The sequence below is a fragment of the Antechinus flavipes genome, chromosome 3, assembly GCF_016432865.1.
Source record: "Antechinus flavipes isolate AdamAnt ecotype Samford, QLD, Australia chromosome 3, AdamAnt_v2, whole genome shotgun sequence".
Lineage (NCBI taxonomy): Eukaryota > Metazoa > Chordata > Mammalia > Dasyuromorphia > Dasyuridae > Antechinus > Antechinus flavipes.
In genome coordinates, this window is record NC_067400.1 from 50,452,340 (window position 1) to 50,474,883 (window position 22,544).

Below are 22,544 nucleotides of genomic sequence, written 5' to 3' on the forward strand. Positions count from 1 at the left end.
TTGAATGAAATGAGCAGGACTAGGAGATCATTATATACTTCAACAACAATACTATATAATGATCAATTCTGATGGACATGACCCTCTTCAACAATGAGATGAAACAAATCAGTTCCAATAGAACAGTAATGAATTGAACCAGCTATACCCAGCAAAAGAACTCAGGGAAATGAGTGTGAACCACTACATAGAATTTCCAATCCCTCTATTTTTGCCTGCCTGCATTTTTTATTTCCTTCACAGGTTAATTGTACCCTATTTCAAAGTCCAATTCTTCTTGTGCAGCAAAATAACTGTATGATCATGTATACATACACTGTATTTAACATATACTTTAATATATTTAACATGCATTGGTCTACCTGCCATCTGGGGGACTTGGTGGGGAGGAGGGGAAAAATTGGAACAAAAAGTTTTGTAACTGTCAATGCTGAAAAATTACCCATGGATATATCTTGTAAATAAAGCTATAATTAAAAAAAGAAAAAAGCTTTAATTTTTTTTAAAAAAGAGTCTATTATTAGTTTTATCAGACTGTCAAAGGGGTCCAGAACCCAAAAAGAATTGCTCTAAGCCTGCAGAGTTGGGATCCTTTTTCCCATTCTCATTCATACACTTCTTCCTCCCCCTCCTATTTCAATGCCACTTTGCTCCTATGGAACTCCACGTACCTGAAACGATTTTTCCGATAATATCATTATTAAATATTAAAATTCTTCATTTTGGGCTAGCCATGCTAGATCTAAAATTCTATTACAAAGCGGCAATCATAAAAACTAGGTGTTACTGGTTAAGAAATATGGTGATGGGTCAGTGGAATAGGTTAGATACACAAGACATACTAATAGTCAATGATTCTAGTAATCTACTGTTTAATAAACCCAAGATTCCAGCTTTTGGAATAAGAACTCACTATTTGACAAAAACTGCAGGGAGAACTGGAAAATAGGGTGACAGAAACTTAGACACTGACTAACATCTCATACCCTACATATACCAAGAGAAAGTCAAAATGGGTATATCTGATAACAAAAAATTATTTATTACAATTGGATATTTGAATAGAAAAATTAAAATGTTTATTTAATCTCAGTGATTTGAAAACAGTATATTTGTGTTGGCTAGCAGAAAGTATATTGTGGAGAATCCTATCAAAAATTCTTCTCCTTCCTTCAAAACCAACTCAGGAGTAGCAACCTCCACAAAGATGATTTTTCCAAATGGAAATTCTCATTAAAGCTTCAGAACTTTTCTCGGTCTGTCTTTTGTATGCACTCTATATACTTAAAGGTTTCTTAACTTCATACACATGGTTATTCCCTTGACCAATGAAGACTGCAAGCCTTTGTGACATATTTCAGAATTACTAGACCCCCCCCCCAAATCCAATGTTGTGCAGCCAACCTGGTGATGAGGCTTACCACACTTAGCTGAATTGTTAATTATTTTATAATTAAGTGGTATAAGTAGATAGATCATATTGGGCCTGGAGTCAAGAGAATCCCAGACTCTTGCTAGCTGTATGAACCTGAGTAAGTCATTTAAGTTCTGTTTGCCTAATGCTTCTTTAACTGCAAAAGGGGAGATAATTATGGCATCCAGCCCACATGCTGGGAGGAACAAATGATATAGTATTTGTAAAGATAGCATGTAAATATTTTCTTCCTTTCTGAAATTTAATAAATGTTTGAGGAAATCAACCAAGTATCCACCCCAAACACCAAAAAGAATGTTGAAGAATTCATTTCTTTTCATCAGTTTCCTTCAATGAACTTCAATGAACAAGCTCCTCCTAATTGTGTATTTGTCCCTGGTATTTTCGACAACTTCCCTCTCTGCTTAACAACCAAGATTAAAAAGCTGGCATATAGTGAGAAAATGTAACTAAATTAAATTAAAATGTAGCTAAAATTAACCTATGAACTGTTACCTTGAAAAATCAAGCACTAAAACACACATTCTCAGATGTCACTGACTTTACTAATTGTAGTCTAAAATAAAATGCCAATAAAGAGAAATGAGTAAGAATTTTTAGTAATAGGGACAGCTAAGTGGCACAGTGGATAGAGCACCAGCCCTGAAGTCAGGAAGACCTGAGTTCAAATCAAGTCTCAGATTTGAGTACCTTGTGTAACTGGAGAAGCAGTAGGCCATATCAGCTCATCCCAACTTTACTCCCTAACCCTGTTGAGTTCCACAAAGTCTTTTGATAACAATAGTTACATTTTTAATCCTCCCCCATATACACTAATAGCCCCACTTTATATCATAGTTCTTTGTTTCAGAGTTATTTTTAGAAGTATCAGAATAAGTTCTAGTCAAGTAGTAATAAATAATTATTAAATGCCTACTATGTGCATTTAACACTTCCTGGTTATGTGACCCTGGGCAAGTCACTTAACCCCAATTACCTCAGGGGGAAAAAAAAAAAAAAAAAACAGAGGAAAACGAATAGTTCTTTAGGTCAGGTAGGCAAGAACCATGACTTTTCTCCTATAGGAAATGGATGGGGATTTAATTTCCATAGTTATGAAAATTGAATTAAGAGAAATACAGAGAAATACAATATTGAAACCCAAGAAATGTAAGTATATTCAAGGAAATAAAAGAATGTAATCACATATCTAACATATATAGGACTGCATGCCATCTAGGGGAGGGGGTGGAGGAAGGGGAAAAATCGAAACAGAAGTGAGTGCAAGGGATAATGTTGTAAAAAATTACCCTGACATGGATTCTGTCAATAATTATTAAATTAAAAAAAAAAAAAAAGAATGTAATCAAAGTGACAAATCAGAATGAGAATTAGAGGAAAAGAACTACCTGTGGGGAGAAAGGAAGGGGAGGTGCACAGATATAATAATATGATCAGAGTGGGAGACTTAAACTCACAATGGAAGGATTAGACTGTTCTGAAAGAATAAATTCAGCCAATATGGGATCAGGGAAAGAACTGAACTACTTCCAAATAAAGTGACTGGCCAAGGGAGGAGTAATGATATATCAGGGGAGAAGATTCATACACACAGGAAAGAATTATGCACTCCTGTGACATCTGGTACTCAGCCAGTAGAATGTCAAGGGAGAGATTTGCATTTCAGTTATTAAAAAAAAAAAAAAAGTATTGATTGCATGAGATCCAATGCAATAGAATAGCCACACCTATATTGTGAAATTAAAGAATTTTAGCTTCAGCCCTTTCAAGTTCAATGGAGTTATTTCTCACATCTCTTACTGCAATGTTCAAATTATAGCCAAAGCCTTCGGTCACTTGTGCAACAGCACTTGAACAGATCCCCTTTTTCTTCTCTGACAATACCACCACTAGACTGTAGGCCTTCAAACTACCTCCTTAACTCAAACTCTAATGGCTTCCTATTCCCACCAGTGTCAAAAACAAAATGTTCTATTTGGCATTCAAAATCCTAACACAGCCCCCCTCCTCTTCAGCTTCTAGGGTCTCTTATACCTTAATCTTCAACACATACTCTTCTATCCAGTGACACTGGCTGTTCACAGACAAGACACTCCACCTCTCAGCTACAAGTATTTTTTCTGGCTGTCTCCCAATCCTGGAACACTGTTCCTCCTCCACTTCTGGCTTCCATTAAAAGTCTCAACTAAAATCTTCAGCAAAGCTTCTCCAGCTCCTCTTGATTCTAGTGCTTTCTCTGTTAATTATTTCCTATTTATCCTGTATATAACTGGATGTGTGTGTAGATAGATAAGATAGATAGTTGCATGTTATCTCCTCTACTGGATTATAAATTCTTTAAGGGTAGAGATTTCCCCCTCCCCCTTTTTAATCCCTAGTGCTTTAACACAATGTTTAGCATGTAATAGGCATTTAATAATTATTTATTACTACTTGACTAGAACTTATTCTGATACTTCTAAAAATAACTCTGAAACAAAGAACTATGATATAAAGTGGGGCCATTAGTGTATATGGGGGAGGATTAAAAATGTAACTATTGTTATCAAAAGACTTTGTGGAACTCAACAGGGTTAGGGAGTAAAGTTGGGATGAGCTGATATGGCCCACTGCTTCTCCAGTTACACAAGGTAGTCCAGAAATAGTGTTACAACCCACAACATTGTTGGAGGAAGAAAATAAAAAGAATTTTAAAATTCTAAAAAGGGAAAAAGAAAGTAGGGGACAAAGCAAGAATTTAATTTTTTGTCAAGAGGAAATGCAAGTTGGGTCTTGTCCATCTGTCCTAAAGCTCTTTGGAGTTTATACCTACTATTTGGGAATCACTTAGTCAAAGGGCATGCACAGGTTAGTGCCTGTTGGGGTACTGTTCCAAACTGTTTTCCAGAACTGACTGGACCAACTTACAGTTTCACCAAGAGTAAGCTAACGTACTTATCTATCTTCTCACAATCTTTCTACATTTGGCATTTTTCTTTCTTTTCATCTTTACTGATCTGAAGGAGGGGAAAATAGAATCTAAGAGTCTTAAATAATTTGAGAAGGGTTCGCTCTTTGTAAAGTGCATTTTAAATGTAGTTTTTAATTAATTTTTTTTTTCTTGCTCACCTATCTTTTAAGATTTTTAAAGCTGTTTATTTCCTTAAAATGAGGGTGGGGGGGGAAGGATGCAAATAACTTATAGAAGAATTCTGTTAGAATGATTTTGGTAAATTTAGATTGAAATTGTAATACTAATACAAACAGATTAACTACCCAATAAAATTAAGAGTTGGAACTAATAAAGTATAGTTCACAGTCACTCCTGCTTGGAAAAGCAAAGGATGATTTCACTGTTCACTAAAAGGAATAAGAAATATTCTAATAAATACCTGGTCATCTCATACTGAAATCTATTCATGACTAACATGAACATACAAATAAAAAACCACTATCCAGAGTATTTCATCATATTTACCAGCTTCTTTTCAGAATATCAACAAGTACAAAAATTCTGGGAAAATATTGCTAGGATATTCTAAACTAAATCAATACTTAAATCATTTTGTTGGGAAACAGGGATGTATAAAATGTACTGCGTGCGGTTCCAGACCAGCACAGCAGATAAAAAAAGTTTAAATAATTTCTAAGTCAAGAAGCAAAGTTGTATTATAGTTGCAACATTAATTAAAGTGAAGAATTAAAGGAAGACAGCAAAGAGCAGGGAGCAAACAAGTAAATTCCAAATAAGTATACTCATGCAAAAACAAATCAGTACATTGGCAGGATCTATAAAATTATTTCTCATTCAGTAGTTGTAGGCTTTCACCATGACTACTATTAATAAATGCCTATCATTTACTTATCATGCTTAATTAGTCAATATTATTGACTGACTTGTCCCCAACCTTTTAAACTCTACTCCAATCAAAAAATAAAAGTTTTCTCTTATAACAGGCTCACACAGTGACAATGTCTAAAAATGACCTTCCTATTCTGCACTTTTAATCCATCATTTTTCTGCCAAGAGGTTAGAAGTTGTCTTTCAAATGATATTGAAGCAATTCCCTAAGTTTTTTTTCCCCCCCTAAGTTCTACTTACTTTTCTCTGCAGCAGTTCATGCAAATCTTTCCAGGTTTCTCTGAACCTGTCCCTTTTGTCATTTCTTATAGCACCATAATATTTCTTTACATTAATATGCTATCAATAACTGAGTAATATCCATTGTTTCCAATGAAGACTTTTTAAAGAACTGGAAGCACAGAAAACACGAAACAAAATTCAAAGAAAATTAAACTGACTTTGACACAGGAAATAATTGGTTAATGATAATGGGAATCATTTCCCCACTATCCATGAAGTCATGCCAGTTAAAATCAATCTTAGATTATAAGAAAAAAGAGGATCTCTCCTCCCCCCCCCAAAAAAAACCCTAGGCTAATTTTTTTCTAACAAGATGTGGGTCCTGAAAAATTAGAAAGAAAGCAAATATCGATTTATTATCACTTCTCGGAAATTTAACAAAATGATTGCAAGAGAATTAAAAAATCATCTCATTTAGCAAATGGGAAGGCAGTATAGTCATATTTAAAGCAAAGGAGAAAATGAGCCATTAAAAAAAGTTAAAAATTGTCATAAGAACCAAATAAACCAGAACTAAATATTATTTACATAAAAAATAAAGACAAAAATATTGCTGCAAAGTGGACCAGATTAATTCTAACTTCATCAATGATATATTGATTAAAATATAATCAATGATTATAATAATATGATGATAATACTTAGAATGAATTTGGGAAGAGTAATTGGACCAGAACAAGTCCACAGAAGAAAACCTTGTAACAGTGAAATATCAATTCTCAAGATCTCAAGGGACTAGAAACCTAATATATGAGGAAAGAAAGTATTATTAACCCTCCATACCCAAAGAAAAGATGTCAACAACTCTGCACCATATGCCTGATTTCTCATCAGTACACTTCAATGCATCTGTGAATGAATAAAAAACCATGGTACAGTATTGTAAGTACCAAGAGTATTAAAGCTTGAAAGGAGTTCAAGTTGGTTCAAAGCTTCTCCTAAACTGAAATAATCTGTCATTTCATTAATGCAGGAGGCTTCTGTAACAGTGAAAATTACAAACTGCAAGACTTTCATCCTGTCTATCCTTAATTCATCAGGGGTGTAGAGGATGCTTAGAATCACATGGGTTTTTTTAGACTACCAGGATTCTGAACTAAGCTCTTCATCCAATGACAACACATTCTTCTAACAAAACTTAATTATATCAATTTTGACATTCTTGCTATAAACCAAAAGAAGGAAGCTGCAGCTAAATAAGAAAATGTAGTCTTTGGAAATTAAAAAAAAATATATGTCAGAAAGTTTGAAAGTACACCCAGAGGCAAGAAAAGAAGTTTCATATAATTAATGTTATTAATTAGCCTTTGTAAAAAATGCCACCATAAAAATAATTTCAATTTATATACCTGAGAACAAGGTAGAGAGAGTCTACCAAGAATGTGATTAAAACCTTCCAAATCAAATCAACATATAATGGGTTTTGGTGACTTAAATGACAAGGTAGAAAGAAATTGAGGGTAAGGAAGAAAATTATGGGAAAATATGATTCAAGAAGAAAAGCTACCTACCAATTCTTTTTTTTCTAAGCAAGTATTCCTTCTCTCAATTTTTTTTTTTGTTAAGAGTAAGTTATGCACTATCTTCCAACTGCCACCTCCACCCTGCACTAGAGAAAGACACCATTTGACACACACACATACACATAGGCATGCATGTAAAACCACATTATATATACTTCTAACAGTTCTTTCTCTGTGGGGCAATAGGGGCAATAGCATCTTCCTTCCTAAGTCCTTTGTAGTTGATTTGAGAATTTCTAATACTCAATAATTTAGTGATTTCTTTCTAGATGCTTGTGTCTTTTCTCCTTGACCTGGGAGCTTCAAAACAGTTCTAACGTTCCTATGAGTTTTCATCTTGGGATGCCTTTCAAGTGATGTTCAGTGGATTTTTCCATTTCTATTTTATCTTCTAGTTCTCAAACTTCAAGACAATTTTCCCTAATAAGTTCTTTCAGTGTAGTTTCTAGACTAATTTTTTTTTTTAATCACAACTAGTCCAAAGTTCATTTGAAAGCATTATTGTATTGGGGCTTTTTGTTTTCATTTGTTTATTCAGGTTTTTATTTTTCCAAATACATGGAAAGATTCATTTTTGTAAAACCTTGTGTTCTAGTTTTTTCTTCCTCCTTCCACTTCCCTAGATAGTAAGCAATCTGATATAGGTTAAATGTGCAATTCTTCTAAACATATTTCCATATTCATTATGCTGTGCAAGAAAAATCTGATGAGAAAAAAAAAAAAAGGTAAAAATACTATGCTTTGATCCACAGTCAGTCTCCACAGTTTCCATCACAGGTCTAATGGAATCAATTGTCTTATGTCATTTCTTTAAGGCATTATTTTAAATTACTTGTGGGGGAATCTTGTAGGAAGCAACAGGCGATTTCCTGCCTTTTTCCCAGAATCCTCTCCTAACTGTCCATATTTTTTTCATTCACCTACTTCCTCAATATATGTTCTAGGCAGCTAGGTGGCACAGTCAGTAGAGTGCTGAATTTGTAATCTGAAGATCTGAGTTTGAACACTGCTTCACATTTCCCATCTATGTCACAACTTTCCTGTGCTCCAGTTTTCTCTGAAATAATAGCATTTATCTTTCCTAGGACTGCAGGATTATTGTAAGGATCAAATGAGATAATATATGTAAAAAGTTTTGCAACCCTTAAAGTACTATCTATATAAATACTAACTATAGCTATTACTATAAGATACAATTAAAAATATGGGCAGCCAGGTGGCAGAGTTGATGAGTTCCACAAGCCTGAAATCAGGAAGGCTCACTTTCCAGAATTCAAATCTGACCTCAGATCCTTCCTAGCTGTGACCTAGGCAAGTCACTTCACCCTGTTTGTCTCTGTTTCCTCATGTAAAATAAGCCAAAGAAGAAAAAGGCAAATCTCTCCAGTATCTTTGCCAAATCCCCCCCACCCCCACAAAAAAACCCAAGGGATGTCAAAAAGAATAGGACATGACTGAAAATGACTGAACAACAAATGATTAGAAGTACATTGGGACATATTTGTGCTCAAAGTCTGTCTCACCAGAAAAGAAAAGAAGGTTACATACTTCTTTCTTGTAGTCCTATAAAATCTTTATTAGAATGTTTAATGGGTATTAAAGGTATTCTTCACAAAAACACATAAAACCAATAATGTCACGCTCAGGCAAACTAATTTCTACTGCAGACTACTCAAAGTCATACAAGTGATTGAAGAGTACAGAATACAGAACTTCAAATGAAGGGGCTCTTTCCTCGAATAAGACCCCCTATCCTCTATATGTCATGGCCACAATAGAATTCATGATTCTTGAGGGCATCTATAATCCTCTACCAATACTAAATAAGGCATAATAAAACAGAGTATATGTACCAAAAACATTTGTCAACATCATATAGAATGTTTCATCTAGAATTAAGAGAGAATAATTTCCTATAAAAGATTAAATCTTTTACAAATTCTTGTTTTGCAGACATTGTGTTGATTGCACCAAGATTTATTTGGGGCCTCTGCATTAAGACATGAGACCACTTGAAAGAGAACAGTCTATCTTACAGATTACCACAATGCTATACAAAAAAGAACCTCTTCAGCTCTCTCCTTATTCTATAGATGATCTTTGACACAAGCTACTCTGGATATTCTTATATCCCTTTTAAACTTAATCTTCCTCATTTTCTAACTTAAGGCCTATGTTCCCTTTGGCTCCCTTTCTATTTTCTTTCGGCTCACTCCCTACTCTGAAGCACATTTCTATTCTCCAACTTTTCCACAAATAATCTTTCCATCGTCATTCCTCTACAATGTCCTACAATTCTTTACTCCCATTATAATTTCATACAAAAAGTTGGTAACAGCTTTGTTCCTAGCCATCTCTAGGACCTAGCACTATAGTTGACTTAGTAAATACCTAGATTGATTGGTTGAATGTCACCTCTTGACCATTATTCCAACATAATCATACAACCACCTCTCTTTGGAGCTAGCTAGACAGACATCATTTTATACCCTCATGCCCATGCTCATCACCAACCTCTAATCCCACAGGAAGAGCTCCAATGTGACCTCTCTTCTCTATTTGATACTACTAATCACCTCCTCCTCTTCCAGAAAACTCACTCTTAGCTTTGTGCCACTATTTCTTGGTCCTTCTCTTCCCTATTTGACCACTCTGAATGAAGTTCCTTTGCATGCATATCATGTCCATCAACCAGGGATATAACAAAGCTGACTTTTAATACCCTCTTCTCAATTCCTATTTTACCTTCAGGTTCTAGGATACCAGGACAATTTTCCTTGATGATTTCTTGAAAGATGCTGCCCAAGCTCTTTTTTTTTCACCATGACTTCCAGTTAGTCCAATAATTTTTAGATTCTCTTTCCTGAATCTATTTTCCAGGCCAACTGTTTTTCCAATGAGGTGTTTACATATTCTTCTATTTTTAATTTTTTTTAATTTTATATGCTCGATTCTTGATGTCTCATTGAATCATTCACTTCCATTTGTCCAATTCTAATTTTTAGTGAACTATTTTCTTCAATTAGCTTTTTTAACCTTCTTTTGCATTTGACCAACTTTACTTTTAGAGGAGTTGTTTTGTTCAGTGGATTTTTTTTTCTATTTCATAAATCCTATTTCTTAAGGAGTTGTTTTCTTTTTCCATTTTGCCTAATTTACTTTTTCTTCTGCATAATTTTTTCCATTTTGCCCAAGTAATTTTATGGAGTCGGATTTTTTTTTTTGCCAGCTAAGCTGTTTTTTCCTCCAAACTATCATAAGTCTTCCACATAGTTCTTATTTCTTCTCTCCATTTTTTTTCTCTCTCTCTTTTAAGATCTTTTTTTAGCTGGAGACTTGTTCATATTTCTTCCCTCTGAGCCTGCACCTGAAGGCATTTTGCCTTTGCTATCCATTTCTGGGTTTGCGATTTAATCTTCCCCGTTTCCATAGTAGCTTCCTATGATCAGAGCTCTTTTTTGCTTTTTTGCTCATTTTTAAAGGCTGAGGTCTGCTCCTACAATTGTTCTGAGCTTCCTCTGCAGTGCAACAGGAGCTTTTCACTGACTGTGCTGGGGCTACTTCCTCATTGCGCTGGGTGAGCCTAAGTCCAGTCTGTTACACTAGGGTTCACAATTTGCATTCTGTAGTTGCACTAATGGTCCCACAACAGTTTTGCTGATCCAATGGCCTTCTGAACCAAGACATCATATTCAACGTTGCTGTTTAAGAGCCTTTAGCCAAATTCTCCACTTTGGACTTTGAGCCTTCCTACCTTGAGTCTTGTACTCCTCTGGCCCAATCAAGACAGACCTTTCCTGAAATCCTTCCAAGATCTCTTAAGCTGATAAATTATTACATTCTGAATGTCTGTTGAGTTGTCACTCCAAAATCCATTCAGAGATTTGATCCAGTGTTGATGCTGAGGGAAGTTGTGGAAAGCTATGGCAATGTCCTATTTACTCTCTGCAATCTTGGCTCAACCCTCTATAACCTCCTCTTCTCTTCCTTTTTTAATGCCCTCATTTCAGTTCCCACAGACTCAATTATCATCTCTCTGAAAATGAATCCCATATTTTTATATCCAGTCTTTCTTCTAAGCTCCAGTTCCACATTACCAGTTGCTTATTGGACATTTCAATTCAGATGTTCCACACATACCTCAACCATAACATATTCAAAGCAAAACTTACTATGTGTCCTTAAGAATTTAACCTCTTCTAAATTTCCATATTATAGCCAAAGTTATCACCATTCTTTCTATTATCCAACTTTACAAATTTAGTAAGTCAACAAACATTTGTTAAACCCCTATTATATGCCAGGCAATGTGCTAAACACTAGATATACAAATTTTTAAAAGTCTAAAATGAGTACATTCTGGATGTTTGAGATTATCATCCTTGACATATTACTCCTCCCCTCCTCCAACTGTCCAAGCAATTAACTTCCTATTTTAACTTCTCTGGAATACAAAGCACCTCTCTTGACATTTTGGTCCCTTCCTACCTTTCCAGCCTGCTTTCACATTATTCCTTTCTTCATACACTCAATTTGTAATTCCAGATTACTCAATCCTGTACCTTTGCACTGGCTTTTCTAAAGCCTAAATTGCTCTTGCTTCTCAGGTTCACCCTCCTGAAATCCATGGTTTCCTTCATGACTTAGCCCAAGATATACAGCTTGACTTCTCAATGGGCAAGGAAGAGGCAGGAGAGAGGAAATTTAGAATGCTAATTTAAAAATAACTTTTTTAGTTAATTGGGAAATATTTAATGAAATAAACTTTTAAAAATGTTTTTAAAGGAAGCTCTGCTCAAATACCAACTTCTACATGAGACTTTTTCTGATCTACTTGCCCAGTTGCTAGTGTCTTTCTCCCAAGATTACTTTGTATCTATTTTGTATCTTTTATACATGCAGGCATAAATAAATTTATTAAATATTAAAATGTAAACTTATATAACTGACAATGTCTAATCACCATTCCAGGAGTCTGATTATGAAGCATGCTGCCCAGCTTTTGATGAAGAGATAATAAACCTGGGCAGACTGAGAAATCTATTTTTAGATTCAATGTGTGAAGCTACTTAACTATGTTTCTTTATGACAAGAGAGAACTTTTATTTTACTGTGGGTAGAAGGGTGCAGAGGTGTGATCAAAATACTAAGAAAGAAAAAAATCAATGAATGATTTAAAAAAGTAAAAAGAATAATACAAGAAATTTCAAAAGAGGCCATAAGACAAGGGTTAAGTTAAATTTATTGACACAAAAAAGGTATGCGTAGTGAAAAACTACATAAGTAGAGTCATATATAACTTTTTTTTTTGTATATTTAAAGTTCACCTTTGTTAACATTTATTAAATTTGCTTTTTTTTAAAGTATTATAAGCTCACTGTGGTCAGATATTTTCACTTTTGTCTTTATATCCTCCTCTGACACTTAATAAAAGTCTGTCAAAAGTTTTCAACTTCAATGATTTCTATCTCCTTTGTACTTCAGGTACTCAAAATATGAACCTTCCCCAAAATCTTATATTTTAAAATTCCCCTCTGACTAAAGACTTGTACTTTGACTTCTCTCATTCCTTCCCACTGAACTGACTCTTGGCTACCTTCCTGACCAGACTTTTGTCCACTCCTCTAGTTCCATGTTTTCATTTGCCTACCTTCCTCGCTAAATCAGATGGTTAGTCAGTCCCATATAGCTCTACAGAACTCCCCCAAATCCTGAATTACCTTTATCATCACCTGTTTCATAAAACTCAGTGATCCCTCTGTTTTTCAAGTATTTCTGGAAAAGGTAACAAAACTATATTGACTTAATCTACTATAAACTGAGCTTTCAAGTGGAACCTTTCTGGAGCTCAACCATCTTTTCACCTTTTGTTGATTACCTACAGTATTCATTGACTTTAGCAGCTCCTTCAAAACTTTCCCATTTTCTCCAGGCTTAAGACCAATTCCATCTCATGCCTTCTATCCTAGCAATGACATCTTCTCCTAAGACACATTCCCTAGACCTTCATTCCTGTTATAGTGTTGTCTGGAAGTCTGAACCTTGTGGACTCCTTCTTGGAATGTTTTCAAATGTACCTTTATTCTATACACTTTATTTATGCATATAATTATCCCCTCAAAATTTATTAAAATAAAGATCTACTTTTTTTTTTTATCTAAGTTCATGGATTCCCTGAAATCTATCCAAGAACCTCAAGTTAGATGCCTCTGGGAACCCAGTCATTGTCAAAACTAAGACTTGAAGTCAAATTCCTGGCCTCTGGCCCCTAGGCCACTTCTTTTTTAAAGTGTTGCTCCATACCTAGGTTCATGCTGTCTGACTTCTGCATCATCTTTTGGCATCTATTCAATTCCAAGTCCTGTTAATATTACTTCTATCATCTTTTATATCAATTTCTTTCTTTTAATTTCACCATTTGAATATATTATACCTCATTAAACTCACTTAGATTACTTCCAACAGTCTTCTAATGATTCTTCCCATCATCATCTCTCTTTACAAACTTTATACTTTTAGACTTTATACTCCTTTACACTTCTGTCATAATCATTTCCTTATGAAGAGAACTAACTAAATCACTCCTCTGCTCAAAAGCTTTCAATGGTTCCCTATTACCTACTGAAGGCATCTGAAATTTGAGTCCTTTTATAATCTGATGCCTAACTTTCAGCCTCACTTCACATTATTTCTTTCCTCTTATGCTACATACTGATCAAATTGAAAAACTCCTGACTTTTGTATAGTCAACATTTACCAATTTCCTTACCTTTCCTCACACTGTACCCCATGTTAAAAAAATGCCTTCCCACATTCACCTTCTGAAATCCTATCAATCCCTCAAGACCTACCTCAACAGTACTGATAAAAAATTGTTTCATTTCTTCCATTTTATAGAGGACATCCTTCTTAAACTTTTATTATATTCTACTCTGCCCTTGTGTTATATTATGTATGCATGCATGTTATGTATGTATATGAATAGATATGCATACATACATAAGCATTACATGTTTGTATTTGTCAAAACTCCCTTGCTACATTGTAAATTTATTAGGAAAACAGCCTTGTCTTAATTGGCTTAATATATTCCCCTGAGGATCCAATAATGCTTCTCAACACTAAGGGCAACTAAATGATTCAATTCAAAAATTTATTAAGGACCTGCTGAGCAAAGCATTGAATGCTTAGTTAAAACATTTCCCCAATGGAAGCTATAGTTGGCAAGTAATAGCAACAGTTTAATAAAGTACATGAACAAATGAATGCAACACTATTAATAAAGATAACAATTTGTGGCACTGATTTGTTTTCATGTGTCTTAATGCCACAAAGTGTATTTTTTTTTCCAAAATGGCTGCTCCTCTGGTGTGTTACCTTACATACACTATGCTCCCTGTCCCTCATTTGAGGTTTTCTATTACATGTTATAGAGAAGAGAAAGTCACTTTCTAGAAGAAGCAATAGGAACAAAGACCTGTATTCAGTCTAAGAATGACAAGACCAGTGAGGAGACATAATCCGGTCTTCAACAAAAGCTATATATCCTATCCCAGTGACTTTTCTGATACTGAAATGGAGAGAAAGCAACTTCAACCTGAAGTATCCTGGAGCTGTCTTACATGTATGTAGCCAAGAATGTCAATTATTATAGAGAATGTTGTGATTAAAAAGCCCTAAATTTAGTTGTTTCTCCTGAAAAATTCTGTTATCCATATCTTCAAGCATAAGGAAACATTGACAGCATTTAAGCAATTATTGTGTCAGACATTTCTTATACTTAAATGTACTACTGAATTTACAGTTAATACTAAACTAAACTCAAACTGAATCCTGACACTGCATGAAGAACCTGCTTTTCAAGGTTTTTTGTTTGTTTGTTTTTTTCTTTTTTTTTTTGGGGGGGGGGATTTTTGAAAAGGGAACATTAGGCATATTTCACTTCTTTATAAACTTTGTAAATTTGCAATTGCAAAACACTTAATATCTTGTGCCTATAGTGAATCTTTGTTTTCAAGAGATAGGAATAAAATATTTCCATTAATCTACAAAAACGAGTATCAATAGTACTTAGTATAGCTTCACTCAACTCTCAGGCACCTCCAGTGTCTCTTGTTCTTTCCCTTCTGATTTTTAGTAAGGATATGGAAAAAACAATCTTCTCCAATGATTCCAAAGAAGCATCCTGACCTCCTTAACCACATAAACACTTCAATTAAAGAAGCACATGAATAAATTAAAATACAAAACAAAAAATAATACATTAACATTTCTTTACCTTGATTTATCAGAATATGGAACCAAAGAAACCAAACAGCGAGTCACCATGTTCAAATGATTAATAAGCTGTTGAATTTTGCAAATTCAATTCTGAGGAAGATAATTAACACTCCAAACATTTATAACCTTCTAAACATTCATACTCAATACCATCAGTCAATAAGCACAATGCTACAGCTGGAAATAAAATATAAAACCCTCAAAGACCTTACATTCTATAAATTGTATGTGTATACAAAATAAACCCAGGTAATGGGGAAGGGTGTTATTCACAGTGAAGATGTTAACAGTGGGAGTGAAAGAATAAAAGCGACTCTATGAACAAGGTAACATTTAAGCTAATTTTTGAAGAAAACTAGTGATTCTAAGAGGTGGCAGTGAGGAAGAAGTGCACTTCAGCAAAGGAAGCAGCCTATTGCAAAAGCATGGCAACAGGAGATGGAGTATTGTTTATAAAAAACAGAACAGCAAGATCAAGTCAGCTGGACAGGACATAGAACATGAAGGAGAGTAATATATAAAAGCCAGAAAGGTATGTTGGGGGACCAGTTGTGATAGGCTTTTAGACACCATAGAGCAGTGGTCCTCAAAGTGTAGTCTAAAGAATTGTTGGGGTCTCTGAAACCCTTTCAGAGGGTCTACAAATTCAAAATTATTTTTATTTCTAATATAGTAAATAGCTATAAATATAAACCATGTGAACAAAAACTCTTTGAACAGATCCTCAATGGTTTTTTAACATTTTTGTGTTTTTTAATACTGAGTATTTTTATACTGAGAACAAAAGTTTGAGAACCATTGCCATAGAGTTTGTAAGTGACTATACACATAGTCAATTAGTGGCAGCTCCAAGGAGAGGGGAGATACCTGTTGCAAAGAGAATAATAGGAATCTACCACAATAGTTCAGGAAAGAAGTAATGAGAACTTTAACTACGGTGGTGACTATAAGGAAAAAATGGGGACAGATGCAGATTCTGAAATGATATGATTTAGAGATTGACTGGAAATATGGTGCAACACAAAGAGAGGAGCTGAGGATGACACCAACTTAAAAACAAACAACCTTGGAAATTGGAAAGATGATGACAGCCTTGAGAGAAGTATTGTTGTATAAATACTTCTGTATTTATGTCCAGAAGAGAAGTAGATGGATTTGGGGGGAAAGATAATAAGTTTGAGATGTTTATAGGACATAGGCATCAGATGACCTGGAACAGAATCTCTACAGAGAGCCTGTAGATGAATATGTAGATCTGGGCATGTTCAGCAAAGAGATGAGCCCAAAGCTGTGACTTCTGCTCAGATTCTGCTAAAAAGTAACAATAAGAAATAACCAAAAGCAGGTGTAGCCTGATGAAACACAAAAGAAAAACTCAGAGGAGGATCTGATGGCTCAGGCATATTATTCTAAATTTTCAGGAAAAGCTATTTGAGGGTATATCAACATAAAATCAGAGAATAGTAGAAGTGGAAAGAACGGTAGAGATTATCTATTTTCACACACAAGGAAATAGATGTTAACCAGCTATCCAAAGTGGCAGAGAATTATTTCAGTTCATATTGTTTCTCCATTTTCTACAAAAATGGTAAATGTAATCACCAAGTAATTTCTCCTAATTTCAACATCACACACAGCCACACAAGAAGTAGAGTGAAAGACTTTTAGCAGGGTTGAATGCTTTTGGAAATTACTACTTCCCCTTGGTATAGCAGGCAAAGTACAGATAGGGACCAGTTATGAATAGGGTTTAAGAGGGAATTTAAGCACTCACTTACGTGGATGGCAAAAGGCAAAAAAAAGGTCAGTCATTTCAGAGACCTTATTCCCTCCCTCCCCCCCATATAAGAACACACTTTATTATTTAATAGTAAAAGCAAAGGTTAAGAGGACATTGTAATAACTTTATTTAAAATTAAGTTCTAGCTGATACTTTGGAAAATATATGTTAGGTTTCAAAATAAACTAGATGAAAACTATTGGGATTCTGTAAAGAATAGGAATGTGGCTTAGGTGCCAGACACAGTCAAACCAAAAACTATTGTCTACATCAGGGTTTTTTAAAAACTTTTCCCACTTGCAGTCCCTTTTTGCCTGAAAAATTTTTACATGACCCTGGGTATATACATATATAAACTAGATATACACTGACAATAATGTCACAGGCCTCCCACTTTCAGTTACAAGACCCAAATGGTATCAAAGAACCACAATTTAAAAAGTAGGGGCCTACATCACAGAACCAATCTTTTCTTCTTTTAGAAGCAAAAAAGGTGCTGTCAATAATGAAGTAAAAATACTGCTCCCTTTGAATCTGAAGTCTGGGACTGACTCCTTCCTCAGCCGCTTATTTATTTGTGATCTAGGCTAAGTTGATGAATTTCTGGGACTCAGTCTTGCTTATCTGTAAATGAAGAGTTTGGACTAGATGATGTCCAAGGTCCCTTCCAGCCCTTTCTTCATCAATGATCTTTAACTGAGGCAATCTAAACGAAGAAGGACCAGCATTCAAAATCCTATTGTTATATGTCATGTACCAGACAGGGACTAAGAGATTTTTGTAAAGGGAAAACCAAACCCATTTATTTAACCGAATGGATTTTACTTTACAAAGTCAGGAAACCCTAGAAGACATTTCCAAGATAATACTGTTAAGACCTTAGTTAATTCTTAGGGAACTGAAGCAGGTTTAGAATCCTTAACAAATAATAATGAGATTTTTCTGAGGGTACTAAAATGCTTCACGGACAATTAATATCAAAGCGTCCAAGAGCACAACCTAGGTCAGGGTGCTGACTGGGGCTTTGGGACCACCCGATTCATTATGAAAAGTGAAGTCATATTGGTAAAGAACACGCAGCAGGCGCTTTAAAAGGGCCGGTTCTCTCCCTCCAAAGCGTGCACTCAAGGCCCCCCTAAAAGGAATGCGATTCCTGCCGGCCATTGGAGCCTGGGGAAAAGCCGGGGGCTGGGCTGGGGGTTCGAGGCCTCTCGACTCCTTCCCGCAGCGTGACCTTGGGCACCGAAGCTGCGGCCCCGACACCCCGACTCTAAGGAGGGGGGAAGGGTGAACAGAGAGCTCCAGGGGGATGGGGGTCAGAGGGTAGCCTTTCCAAGTTAATCCTCCGCAGGACACCCCGGGGAGGGGCTAACGGTTTCACTAATTGCCCCACGTGCGAAACCAGGTACAGCGTGACCCGAGGGCGGGCGGCCTGGGCAGGAGGCTGCCCGGTCAGCAGAATTGTCTCACACCAGCCCTTCGGGGCTTTCCACCACGCTCCGCGCTTCGGTGAGGCCGGGGCCCGGAGATTCCCGCGTATCCTGAGCGCTGACCTCGCCGCCCTCGGAGCTAGGCCTCCCGCCAAGAGGTGGAGGTGGCGCCGAAGGCGGGCAGGTGGCGCTTTACACCCTGGCCCAGCAGGCCGCGTTCCTCCACCCGGGCCTGCCCGTCCTCAATGCGGCCGACCCTCGGCGAGGGCCCCAGGACGGGCCGAGGAGGGAGCTCAGGCCTCGCAGCCTGCGCACCACAGCACAGCGGCGCCCCGCCCCCCACCTGGCCCGACCTACACTGCCCGCCCGAACCCCGGCGGCGGGCGCCTCTCGCCTTCGCCCTCCCCCGCTGCTCGGGGACCCTCCACCCGCCTTCAGCACACGAAGCCCCCATAGGAAATCACCTTTGAACTGGATTTCTGCGAGCCGCCTGGCGTTTTGTCCGCCATCTTGCGTCCTGCCCCTCCTCGGCGGCAGCAGCGGGAGCGAGTCGAGCGCCGACTGTGCGTGAGGATCGCCGTCGGAGGCCCGCCAGAGGCCTCTGCAGGAGAAAGAAATCGATAGCCGAGGAAGCGAGCGGACACAGCGCCCGGCGCTAGGTATCTCACTTTCCCCCTCCCCCCGCAGGCCGGAAAAGAGGAAGGCACTCAGACGTCACGTGGCGCTCGAGCCCGCCTTCCGGACGCCGATTGGCGCGCGCCTGGTATAGGGCGGGGCGAGGTGCGCGCGCCTCGCCTGGACTTGCGCAATAGGCCTGGGACACGTCCCTTTCCTTCTGCGCCCCCCTGCGGCGCTCCCTCTGTGTGGGTTCAGAAGGCACGCGATCCTGAACTGAAATCTTGAATAGCCTTCTCTAGACTTGGAAGATAAAGATCAGTAATGCGACTGCCGGTTTAGGAATCTGCCGGAAGAAACTTGGGGTATCTTGTCGCGCCCCTGCCCCTGCCACTTCCCGAGAAGCAGTTTGGTCCCGTAGTAATAGGCTGAAAGGCTCGGGAATGTCCGAGTTCAAATGCTATCCCCGATTGTTTAAAACCTACTTGACCTCTCTGAATCTCCGTTTCCCTATCTGCAGAATGGAGAGAGCCACATTCTTCACAGCTATCTTTGTGTCACTGATTTCTTTGGCGAAGACTTTCCTTCCTCTGAATAATATTTGGAAATGCATCCGGTAAAGTATGAAGGATTTCGAAGGAAGCCAATTATGTTGAAAGACATATATCTGAGTATTGGGAAGGGAAAACAAGCTGATAAACGGAAGGTCAAGAGCCCCTGCCTCGCTGGTTGTCGTGTTCTAAGGAGGCACTACTGCGATAAGCTTTGCATCCAGAAGAGTGATTCTGGAGTATATGCTGCTTTTTCCATCTCAGGGGCTGAGCCCCTTTCTCTCTGCCCCCTCCCTCGCCCCCCAGTCCCTGGAGACTTAATCTCCCTCCATTTCCAGCCGCCTTCGGGCTGGAGGTCCAGGAGATTCATTCTTTCCCCTTCGTGGTCCCCCTTCTCCTCCTCTCCATCCCCCCCATCCCCGCGATGACTTCCGGGGCTGCCCACATGGGAGTCTTTCTGGACTTCTCTCCCACCCCCCACCCCCCATCCTTGAGTACAGCTGGTCAATTTCACTTTTTTTTTTTTGGTCAGTTTCACTTTTCCGGATTTCTTAGTGCTGGGCGGAGTCCTCCTCTGCGCCTCTAGTATGGATGTGATCCTAAGCCCTTCCCTTTCCCCATACCCAGCCCATCAGACACAAAGGCTTCTTTTTGCTACCATCCTCTTCCCTTCCCCCCTCCCCCTCCCTTCACACCTTATATGACACACACATCAGTGACATTGGTCCCCGGGCTGTTCCACGATACAAACACTCTTGTCTTCTGACTCCTGGCATTTTCTTTGATGATTCCAGATCCTGGAAAGCTCTGTCCCTACTCCTGCATCCTGACTTCTTCAAGTCCCAGTTAAACTTTTACCCTGTACAGGTGGTTGTTTGTCCTTCCTTCTCTGAGAGGGCCATGATATCAGGGAGGTGATTTGAGGGAGGGAGGATTATGCAAGGTTACCTGCCTTTCTCCTCCAGAGCCATCTGGGTCCAGTGGCCAGATGTAGTTTAGGACAATTAGATATGGCCTCCACCTTCTACTGGAAGCCTTTCCCAATCCCTTTAAATTCTTCTGCCTTCCGTCTGCTATTTCGTCCTATGTACAGCTTTTGGTACATATTTGCTTGCTTGCTTGTGTGTGCCCTCCTCCCCCATTAGAACATGAGTTCCTTTAAGAAAAAGATTCTATTTTGTCTTTTTTTAGATTCCCCAGTCCTTAGCCCTGGACCTAAGACACAGGAAGTGTTTAATAAATGCTTACTGACTGATCTGAGAGCTCATTTAACTCTATAGTTTACAGACAGTAAAAACACACTGTCCCATTTCAGGTAAGTCACAACTTTCTTAGGTCTCATTTTCTTCCTCTGTAAAATCAGAATTTTAAACTAGGTAACCTCTGAGGACTTTCTAGTACTTTACTACCATTCTGCTTTCTTCACAATTTGGTGAAAAAGATATTGCTTTTTTATTACCCCCATTTTATAGATAAGGAAAATGACAAGTTAAAAGGCTTGTCCTAGATCATATGATCAAGTATTAATGTGGTCATCATTGTTGTTTTGAATTAGGGAAGGAAATATAAAGAAACAGAGAAATTGTAAATGGCTTGCTACTTTGTAGACAGATGTACATCTACAGCCCTGAGCCAGGACTCAGAAAACTTTCTGCATGGCCTCCTTTCTCATACCTTAAATCGAATGTAGTCATAGGATTCAGAGTTCAAAGAATAACCTCCAAGAAATCTTCTCTGATCCCTTCATTTTGCATATAAGGAAACTAGAAGCTTCAGACTTTAAAGGCACTTTCTCATAAGCTTCTAGGCCTGAAATCATGTAGGAGTCATTTTTTTAGTCTTTATCTCATACCCTGCCATTTCTTTTGTACCTTGAATTTGCTTTTTTTTTTCTTTTCATTCCAACTGTTAACTCCCAGATGAAATCTTATCTTCTCACTTGATCTGAATGTTTACAACATCCTCTTAGCTCAACTCAATGATGGATATTAATTTCTCCTTCCTGTATAACTGTATAATCCTGTATAACACTGATAAACGTCTTTCTACTGCTTTTATCATATCTGCCTACTCAGTGGCTCCCTATTACTTATCCTATTAAGTCCAAACAATTCTTTTGTTTGCAAGGCCTCCATGGTATGGAAGCCTACCTGTTCCTATCCCAGTTATCCAACCTTAATTTCCACCTTCATCTATGCAGTCAGTCTAGTATCAGAGGTTCATACTTATTTCAACTTTCATGTCTTGTCTGCCCTGATGCTACAATCTCTTTTGTCTCAATTCTTATCTACCTTAGTCATTGAATGGGCATTGTCCAAAAGAAATTGAGATCCAAGAAGTGCCTTCATTTCAAAAGGCCAAGGTCTTCCACTGCATCCTGCACCATCATGAATCATTTTGACTTTTGTCTTGCCACTGAACCCTACTGATTGGAGGAGTGAGGTTTTGTACAATTCTGCCTCGCTTATAATTTGCTCAAAAGTCAAATTATGAAATTATCAATCCTTTTGGAGAATCACACATATACATACATGCACACGCACACAGCCTAGATTGTACTACCAAAATGGCTAAGGCGTCCCCAGAATCAACCCCTATGGCCCAGAACACAGTTTGCTCAGTGTTTTATTCTCACCAAATTCCTACCCCAGGAGCCCCTTCTTTGTAGAGGAATCCTAGAGCAAGATGTTCACTTACTCACTGCCCCTGACTCTGAAGATCTTAGACAAAGAGGCTATGAGTAGACTGCACCAGGTGTGAGAGAGCAATCAAGGATGGAGTGAGAAGGATCCATGGTGTGGGTGATG

General features: G+C 37.8%; 1 protein-coding gene across 2 annotated transcripts in view; it reads right to left on the reverse strand.

Moving 5' to 3' along the window:
* Positions 1–19,264, reverse strand: part of U2SURP (U2 snRNP associated SURP domain containing) — a 71,022-nt gene extending 51,758 nt beyond the window's left edge. Inside the window, exon 1 of one of the 2 annotated variants that reach the window (XM_051983333.1) lies at positions 19,036–19,264. In XM_051983333.1, coding sequence (XP_051839293.1) covers positions 19,036–19,080 — 45 coding nt within the window. In that variant the 5' untranslated portion in view covers positions 19,081–19,264. The remainder of the gene's footprint in view (positions 1–19,035) is intronic. The other variant, XM_051983332.1, reaches the window with a different exon arrangement.
* Between the last annotated feature and the right edge of the window lie 3,280 nt (positions 19,265–22,544).